Source organism: Xiphophorus hellerii, chromosome 16 (genome assembly GCF_003331165.1).
Source record: "Xiphophorus hellerii strain 12219 chromosome 16, Xiphophorus_hellerii-4.1, whole genome shotgun sequence".
NCBI lineage: Eukaryota > Metazoa > Chordata > Actinopteri > Cyprinodontiformes > Poeciliidae > Xiphophorus > Xiphophorus hellerii.
Window position 1 is genome coordinate 4509643 of NC_045687.1, and position 10040 is coordinate 4519682.

A 10040-nucleotide genomic window follows, 5' to 3' on the forward strand; every position below is an offset into this window, starting at 1 on the left:
CTACACAGGCACAAAACAAACAACAAATAAACAGAATATTGAAACTTAAAACATCACTTTGAATTAAATAAAATAAAGATTTTTTTTAAAGATAACTTATTCTATAATCAGTTAAATATTTGTAGTGTAAAATAATGCTTGAATCTGCTAGTATCATTTCCAGTTTGAATGGTGAGAAATTCGCCCCCTACTGGCGAAGTGGTGAAACAACTCAATAAGTATGAGTGAAGTAAAATAAATCAAAATGTTTTTCTTTCTCGACTTTTAAAACAAATAACAATGGATTGTTATAAAACATACGATTTGTTTTATTGCAGTATTAATTATGCCATATAAACTGCAAATTTTGCAAGACTAATAAGAGTTAGAATAGAATTAACCTCTATTGTCCCATAGTTTGGAAATTAAGGCATAACAAAATTGAGTGTACAGTCAGTAAGGACAAAGTTTACAACATAAGAGAAATAATACTGTTAATTTATTAAAAATTAAGTATTGATAAAGATACTTTTTACTGGACAACAAATAATCAATTACACCCAACCATAAAGACATAAAATACATGATCACAAATGAAAAATAACCCCACATTAGCTAGGATTTATTGTCCCAGTTTTAAATATTATGTTTAAAAGAAGAATTTGTATTAAAATATTTGATAGTATCAGATTTTCAACTACAACTTTATATTAAAAGTAATTCAGTTATTCACAACAAAGCTAAAAAATTAAGATTTTAAGTGAATTTTGGTAATTATCTTGTAATAAACAGTGACAAATTTCATGGATCCCATTTAAGTATATAATTAAGTAATCATTTACTGCAGTAGCATAATTTCATTTAGAAATATTAATTTACTTTGAGTACATTTATTCAGCTACAGATAAAAAAAACGTTAAAATTCGATACACCTAACAGTTCATGTGAAATAAATACAACCGAGCTATTTTTATAATTCATTATATACTTTGTGAATTAGTTTATAGTATCTTAAACAAGGAAATTTACTTAGCACCCATATTGAGAAATGTAAGTAATAAAAATCTACAATTTACATGCTAATTGCTTGTTTAGCATGAACCTGAGCTTTATTGTGGCAAAACTTCCAGATGGATTCGATATAAAATAATTAAAAAAACATTAAAAAACACCTGATATATCATTTTGATATTTTTATAAAGGAAACAATTGCAATATGACAAAGGGAAAAAGAATATTTTTAAAGATTTCAGTGCATTTATTGTTTGCTCAGATAACAATTAGAAACAGCCTGACAGAAACTTATTTCAAATATATTAAACATTTCCTGGACATTATCGTTTAAAGGTTACAATAATGCTAATATATTACCAATGAAATAACAGCAATGCTTTCAGTCCCTTAAAAATGTGGCTCAATAACCCCTAGTAGTGTCCTGCTCACCAGCAACCTGTTTAAAAACAATCATTAGGCTTTTTTCAGACAAACATTTGAAAACTGTTTAAAACATAAACAAACTTGATGCCCACTAGAGACTCATTTGACGGATTTTGCTCCGTTTTTTGTGTTTTAATCTCATCAAATGGAGCAGCAGGTGAAACAAACAGCAAGGCCCGACACAATCAGAGAGTCTGATGGAAGATTTCTGGCAGAAACTGTGGAAGTTGAATAGCAGTATCAGGAAGAAAAGCTGAGCAAAGCACTGATTCTCCATGTGCTTGAATGCTTTTTCTCTTTCACATGGCTTTCACTTTGATCTGCTTCATCTTCATCTGCTTCTTCTCAATCTTCTTCTGCTCACGCCGCTGCGCTGCCTCCTGCATAAAGAAACGGGAGGAGACGAAAGAATAGCTAAAGTTCAAAACTGAAACAAAACATCTGTGTGTTTTTTTAAAGGCAGGTTTCAGACCTCCAGACGGCGTTGTCTCTCAGGATCCTCTTCGTTCATGATCCTCTCCTTCTCGGCTCTTTTCTTCTCCTCTCTGCGGGTTTGGGCTGCTTCCTGGCGCTGAGCGTGCGTCTGTTTCAGGAAGTTCTCCTCAACGCGAGCCCGGTTTCTGTCCGCTTTCTGCTTTCCCTAAACACACAAAGAGGATTTTTAAAACCATGTACCTCCTAAAATATATAATTAAAGAATAATTTTGGCTGTGGCTTTATCATTTTTAGGAGGTTTTGTGTTTTTAAAGGCGAGTTATTATGTTTCCTGGGACAGATTAAGATAGGCCTATGGTCTATACAAACAAATTAATGACTTTTTTTGCAAAAAATTATTTTTAGAAAATGAGAATTTATTCTGGTCAGTTGAGAATGAGCTTCTTTTAGGGCCTCTGTCACTTTAAATCCAAATAATCTGCTGCTGGCCACACACCCCAGCTCAATATTTACATGCGCACATAAAAATGGCTGGAAAAAGATGCGCAATTATACAACCGTACAACTTTGAAAAGCAGAAGTGGAAGCTCCTGCACAACCAACAAGCATTTAGCAAGTGGTTTCTGGATGGTAAGTCAACAACAAAACATTTGTTTTTTCCAGCAGCCATTGTACAGCGCATAAAGCGGTAAAACCAGCTGACCAAACGCCCTGGAGCTCTGCTTGGGTTGCTAGGTGACGAGCAAAACTCCACTTGGGTTGCTAAGTAACGAGCAGTGCCTGCTGATTTATGACGTTACATTAGTAAATTTTTTGAAAAAGCTCATTTTCCAGACAACAAAAAACAACTTATTGCCAAAAACTGTCTGGATGTTCTTTTTTAATCGCCCGGGTTGCTTTTATTAACAGTAGAAACCAGTAAAATGTGCAAAATGTGAATTTAGCATAATATGTCCCCATTACAGTTTAATGAAGAAACAAATATATTTAATACTTTTACAAAGCTTAAAATTTGTGGTTTCTTTCTTTTAATCCCTTAAACCTTGACACACTGCGGTTCATCAGGCTGAAAACAAATATCATTTCCAGATTGATGGAAAAAGTGTTAATTTTGTAATAACAAAAACTTTCCGTCTATTTTTTTCCCCTAAAAGAGAACGAGACAAAAAACTTTAAACCTGCACAGGATGTCAAACTCTGATGAAAAAAACGGACAATTTTGGCAGTTCATAAAAATTAGGAAAATATTGGAGGAAGATGAAAAACAAACCGATCAGATTTTAATTGTGTGAAATGGCAGAAGATATTGGAAAAAAAATGTTTACAATCTAATTTCATAGTTCTGACTTTCAAAATCCGGTCAATATGGAAACCCAAAGGTGCTTAAAGTAAACAATTAGTGCCAATATTTTGTAAAATATTTAAATTCAGCTCCATTTTCCGAGCATCAATAAGAGAAAAGTCCTTTTAAAAGCTGGAATAATCGTGTTTTCTTGTATGAATAACTTTTGTACTAATAGTTAGTAGAGCGTTTCCCTCACCTCTCTGTTTAGACGGAGCTTCTTGACCTTATCGATGCTGTAGATCACCATGTTCATGAGCGGAAGCAGAGAGTCCATGTCTTTGGGAGACGTGCTGCCGTAGCCAGGCACTGCAGAGCGAAATATCCAGAAAAACTCAGGATAACTTTAAGCGTGTAGGACGGCTGGGCACACAGATTGATTTTAGCGATTCATTGAATTTTTGGAATTTGGAAAATCTGGATTTTTCCCCCCCACTAATGCTCTCACTGGGTTTCCATAGTTACGAGTGATGTCAGCACGCCCAAGTCAGCCATCTTGTTTGACAAGCTTGTTTTGTTTTATAGCTTCTATTTATTTTGAATTTGAGGTCAGATAAAATGTAACGGTCAGGCTAAGATTTTTATTTTTTACAGGAATAAAGTCATAACAATAAAGTCACAAAATGCTAGAGTAAAGTCATAATATTACCAGAATAAAGTTGTAAAATTAGAAGAATTAACTAGTAATTTGATAGACTCCAACATGAAAACAACAGAAAAATTATTTTCAAACATTTTTCTTATTAAAACAACATGTCTTCATAAATTTGAGACGTTCTGCTGCTAAAATTGCATCTTTATTCTGCTAATATTGTGACTATATTCTTGTAATTAAGCTAAAGTTTTCATAGCCTGGCCCTAATACTCCGTTGTAAAACTCAAAAGGGATGATTAAAATAAAAGCCACTTTCTGAAAATATTTTCTGTCATTTGCCTTTTTTTAGAAGAGAAAGCAAGAAAAAACTGGATTAAAATTGGAAGTTGGATCTGGTATGAAACATTAAACTTATAATGTAGTGTTCAAGTGAACACAGTAGAAAAATTCCTCACCATTAAATGTAAACAGTAGAGTCTTCTTGGTCTCAGGCAGCTTTAACGGCTGACCCTCCCTGAAAAACAAAAACGAAAACATTCAGCACCACGGCATCAGAAAGAGGTTCTGTTCCAGAAACAAACGATAATTAAATACTCACTCTTGCATAATTTTTGGACCAGAAAACTGATCCGAGAAATGGATCGACTCGATCTTGTCAGCATGGTTGGTGATGTAGTGTACCATCTGAAACGAGAAGAGCCCAAAAGCAGAACTTGAGTTACAGAGTTGAGTTTAAACTTTAGGGACGCAAGTTATCGATTAATAAGTCAACTGAAAGTTGGCTGATCCAATCAACTGAGTAATGATTAATTGATAAGCGGATATTTTCTTAAAGTCTTGAGTTTTCTCTTGTATCCAGATGGTCAAACATATTTACATAACATAAAGTGCAACATTTTTCATAATATGCTGAAGTATAAAAAAAAGTTTTAAGATTATTTTGTGTCAGCTCTGTCTTAGCAGAAAATAAACAGGTTTTCTGACATAATTAGACATTTTTATAAAATATAACAAAACAGGAGCCTCTTAGGTTGCTGAACAGAAAAATAAAAGATGAAGCAAATAATTCTCCATGAACAGAGACATTCATATTTTAGTACCATCTGTGGTTTCTCTTGTATGAATGTTAAATATTCGCTTCAGGAAGTGCATTAACTCATAACAGACATCAAAATCAATCTTTTTTATTAGCATCGTGTTTTTTTCCCCTCATTATTTACAATGTTTCCGTTTTCCTGTCATCACATCAGTACATTTTTGAATGAGAAGTTGAAGCTGATTCAAGAGCGAGATTAAGGTGAAACTTAAGCAATTTGTAAGTGTTTATATTTTAAAACTGAACAGAACAAAGTGCATTTTACATCCAATAGCAGATTCTGTTTGGTACAATTAGGGCCGCTCTGGATAGAAAAAGAAAAGAAAAATGGAGTAAATTTCTGCCACAAAACTCAAACATTTTGGGATTAATGTCAAATTTTTAGTAGAAAAACTAGGAAATTCTCTGAGCTCCAAAAGTTGTAACAACAGCCCTAATGCGCTACGTAATTGGGACCGTTCCTCTTTCCCATTCTGGCATGCCTTGCTATATTTATTTCTGTATCAACTTGACTCTTCTTAAGGATGACCAGAGACGCCCCCTGCTGGACGGAGGCTAAACTACAAAACAAAAAGAAGTTCTAAGGGGATGTTATTAGTTAATCGAGTGGAACTAATTTAAATCTATTAATCCATTAATCTACAATTAATCCTAAATTGATTGTTTCCATCCCTAGTAGTAATTAGAAGAATCACCTTGTTATCCATCACACCATCCGTTACTTCCCCCATCTCACTGAGAATTGCCATGGAGTCTGGAAGCCCATATTTTGCCCCCGACTTCGGCTTGTCGCTGCAGAACTCGCTCTATTAAAACAAAAAACAAAAAAATATTGTCACTTCAAATATCAAAAATGAGTCAACAGAAAAAACATTAATCACAAAATTATTCACCAAGTCATGCATCTCCTTCTGCAGCCGAGCCATGGCTCTCTTAGAGCCCACAGCAAAGACGAAAGTGTCCATGTCTTCGTCGTTAAGCGTCACTTTGACTTGCTGCAGAGAAAAACCCAGACAGCATAGCTAAAGCTCTGCTCAGAGGAAGCAAAAACGTTTCTACATCTGCTGCAGCAGAAACGCTTACCACTTGGTCAGAGGCGGGCCTCATCATCCTGGTCACTGTGTTCAGGAGGTCCTGCCTCTTCAGGAACTAAAACAACCAGCAGCAGGTTCAGAAAACACAGACAGGGGAGGATTTAAATGGTTGTAAGCAAATACCTTGAGTTGAATCAGCATTCCTTCACAGCACACACGGCCAGAGCACCACAGATTATAGATGTGTTCGTTTTCCTGATTCAGCTTCCCAGTGCTCACAGGTTCTTTACTGGTGCCGTCATCGCCTAGAGTGCAGATCAATGTCAAGAAAACACTAAATCTATCGAATGGGGGATACATTTTATGTGACTGACCAACAGAAAAACAGCACATAACTGGGAAGTGGAAGGAAAATTACATTTTCCAATTTTGCAACAGATTCTATTGGATTCAATTTGACCTAGACTTTGACTGGGCCATTCTACCGCATGAATATGATTTGGTCTAAATGATCACACTGAAGTTAGGTGGTTAATTTGTTATCCAGGAGAAAAGGGAGCGTACTTTCTACATGTTTGCTGTGTTCCCTGTATGAATTATAGCAAAACAGATTTATTCTAACTTTCTTTAAAAAAAGATTTCTTGCCACTCTTCAATATAGAAAAGGTTTGTAAAATATGCCAATGCAAACTATTGTGAACTGAGGATTTCTTCCAAATGAAGTTAAATAAATATTTTTAAAATGAGCATCAACAGATTTTAGGGCTGAAACAATTAATCGTATTAATTGTGATTAATCAATTACTGAAATAATGGTAAACTAATTTGGTAATTGATTAATCGTTAACTTGAGTATACAGACTAAAAAAATACTATTTGCTAAAAGAACAACATATCCAGAGAAGTAATTAAATCAAATCTCAACAAAATATAAATAAATTTTGAATTTCAAAAAAAAAAACAGAGCTAAAAAAATAAGCCCATAAAATATTTAAAGTAGTTTTACAAAATAAGTGTCACAAAAAACACCATTATGAAATGAACAATTAAAAATTAAAACAAATCTTGAAATAAATAAAAAATAAACTAAGCAAAAATTAATTTTTATTTTATGTAGTATTAGTTTTTAAAAACAATATTTATTTATTTAATTTTAAAAAAATCTGAAGAATGTGCCAATTTTTCATTCAATTAATTGTCAAAATAATCAATAGATTAATCGATACCTAAAATAATTGTTAGTTGCAGTCCTTGTAAATTTGGAAAACTCATGTATAATTTTCCTTGCACATCAGAGCTATGCACTCCTTTCTAATACATAAAATTAATAAAACAAAACAATAAATGGACTATTTTAATGGGGAGGAATACTTTATTTTAATGGGGAGGAATACTTTATTTTAATGGGGAGGAATACTTTATTTTAATGGGGAGGAATACTTTATTTTAATGGGGAGGAATACTTTTGCAAGCCATTGTGCACCAATAGATCCTGCAGGGAGTTTAATGATTCAAAGAAAAGACGGACAGACTCACCCACAAGTGCAAAGTTGCTCTCCAGAAGTTCCCTGTGGGAGTTAAACCAGGCCTGAGCGAGCCGGCTGTTCTTGTTCTTGCCTATGATGTAGTTCATGATGTAGCACAGTAAACCCGTCACCATCAGGATCTCCATGTAGTAACTCTCCCAGCTGTTCTGCAGGTGTGCAGGAACCTGCAGAGACATAACATGCAGACGGATAAATCACACTGCAGATCAACATCTGACCATCAGAAATGTATCTAAATCACGTCCCAGGATTAATTAGACTAAAATGTAAGCTCTTGGTATCATAAACTACAGCTGAATTAACTCCCAGAAGCTTTAAACCTGTTTTACCGTGTGGATTATGAGCGGGTCCTTCATAGAGTGGCCCGTCTTCTCCATCCCCTCAAACTCGTCCTTGTCATATTTGCTGTACATATCTTCGTCCTAGGAAGAAAATTACAATCAATTATGGTTCCAATGATAAAAATACCCTTTAAATAAATGGTAAGGTAATGTACTTGTGTGTCGGAGTCCTCGAAACCATCCTGACCATCCTCCAGCTCCACGGTGGCTTCATCTTCGTCGTCTTCAGTCTGTGAGGAAGGTGATGAGACGCGTGGCGGTGGGGCCGTCTCCGCCTCAGCTGTTAAATCATCATTCATGTCCTCAAACTCTGCGAAGTCATTGTCGTCAAAGTCTGCCAGGTCCTCCCCGTCGTCAAAGTCGTCGTTGTAACGTCCTCTGGCGGCAGGAAGAGCCAGGAGGAGCAACAGTGTGGGAACCAGGAGGAAAAACGCACTTCGCATGCTGCAGTCTGAATTAAATATGGGTAAAAACACAAAATAAAGTTTCACAAAACGTTGCAGAAAATTACAAACCCATTCCAAAACAAGAGCTTTTACCCATCAGAGAATAGAAAAACTACTACTTTGGCTTTGAAAACAAAACACGGCGCATCATTTGCAAAAGAATCGTCCGAATCAGTGTGAGAAATCCTGCACTGCTTTAATTTGAAGTGGAAAAAGTTACAAAAGCTTGCTGCCGCTGGTGAAATGTACCAATCATTACAATATCACGATCTAGGGTTTATTTTCCTCATACACAACTGTTTTATTTTAAAGTATTAAGTCACAGTGAGTTTAAATTAAACCCAAATGAAAAAGGAAGTAATGTATGAGAGGAAAAGAAACATTTAGAGATGAGATATAAGAAAATCTGACAGAAAATCTGAATAAAGATTTTCTCACAATTTGAAAGATCTGAAGAAACTGTGTGAGGTAGAGTGAATAAATATTACTCTGTCAACTCCAATCAAATAATAATGAATGCCACAACTAAAATAAATTTTAGCTTATGAATGTGTTGAACTATGAAACCAGATTATAGTGGCTGATCGCTTTCTCTAAAGAATCAAAACCAAACATGGAGAAGCAGCTTTGAGTTTTATGCTTCACTAATCTGAAACAAACTTTCAGAAAGTAGCAAAAATGCTGAAACACTTATTTCCTTTGAAATGAAGGTTAAAACTAAAACATCATTAATTTAATTTATATTTATGCCTTTTATTGTTTTCCTTTATCAAACCTATCTATTGTAATGCTATTCTGTTATTAAATGCTATCCTAATGTAGATAACTGCTTCGTTGCTGAAAAAAACTGAATAAATATTTTCTCGATTAATTGACGAACGTCTACATAACAAATCCAAGTGGAAAACATCCCTGACAACTGACGCTCAGTAGACAATAACGAAGGAAAACTGCTACTATGTTTCGTCACCACACTGATTTTTTTATAAATTAATTTTTTTAATTAACGCGAATAAAAAGAAGTACATATTTAACCGTTTAAGTGCCGACTTATTCGGACAAACTTCCAGTTGGAGTAACAGTTTGTGGCCACACCTGAACTAGTACTGTTGCATTTAGCGTGTTTACAAGCTTGATTACAAGCTAAATCGATTAGCTGTCAAACTTGTTGAAATTGTAGTGGAGTTCTAGTTAAAAATGTGCAACTGGCTAATGACGTGGATTAAAACCCCAAAGACGCAGTAAACCAAACCCATCCCCCAACTTACACTCACTAATTCTCACTCGCTGTTAGCACGTTTACCATTAGCATGCTAACAGGGGCTAACTAACTCTCAAACCGAAGACCTGAGAGGAAATCTGTCCATTTTCTCCTTAACACGGCAGGGACAAACGACCCGGTTAAGACTAAATGTGTGAACAAGTATCTTACCTGGTTTCTAACAGTGTCAATAAAGGTAAAGCTGGTTATGAATAAGAAATTTGAACTGTCCTTGACGTGATGTTGAACCTAAAGCAGGGTACTTCCTGTCCACGCAGGAACAACCCTTTCAAAATAAAACATTTTAAATCCCTTATGGACTAGTGATGCTAACATACGGGTGTCCAAAACTACGAACGTTATTTCCAATTTTGAGTTTGAATTTTTAAAATGATGTTGAGCAACTAAGAAATGGGAATGTTAGTATTTATCAGTAACACTCTAAACCTGTAAACATTTTAAAAATGTTACATTTTTGTGCATGTTTGACTTGGAGGGTTACTTTACATTACAAAATATTTTAGATG

General features: G+C 34.8%; 1 protein-coding gene across 1 annotated transcript; it reads right to left on the reverse strand.

Annotated features, from left to right (window-relative positions):
- Positions 1–1214: 1214 nt before the first annotated feature.
- ccdc47 (coiled-coil domain containing 47) lies at positions 1215–9798 on the reverse strand. The gene is made up of 13 exons (XM_032588204.1): positions 9685–9798; positions 7962–8257; positions 7795–7887; positions 7455–7629; positions 6102–6223; positions 5968–6033; positions 5778–5879; positions 5580–5690; positions 4387–4472; positions 4244–4302; positions 3393–3502; positions 1889–2056; positions 1215–1796 (listed from the first exon to the last, which is right to left on the reverse strand). Exons 2-13 carry the CDS (start codon positions 8247–8249, stop codon positions 1716–1718), a joined length of 1461 nt encoding a protein of 486 aa, XP_032444095.1. The 5' UTR covers positions 8250–8257; positions 9685–9798; the 3' UTR covers positions 1215–1715.
- Positions 9799–10040: the final 242 nt, after the last annotated feature.

Bases quoted from the DNA above. Each gene is read 5' to 3' on its own strand.
- ccdc47 (XM_032588204.1), bottom strand. From the start codon at position 8,249: ATGCGAAGTGCGTTTTTCCTCCTGGTTCCCACACTGTTGCTCCTCCTG. The intron at 2,057-3,392 runs GTGAGGGAAACG...TTGTGTGTTTAG, and splicing joins AGCTCCGTCTAAACAGAGAG to GGAAAGCAGAAAGCGGACAG. The intron at 1,797-1,888 runs GTCTGAAACCTG...TTCTTTATGCAG, and splicing joins AGAGACAACGCCGTCTGGAG to GAGGCAGCGCAGCGGCGTGA.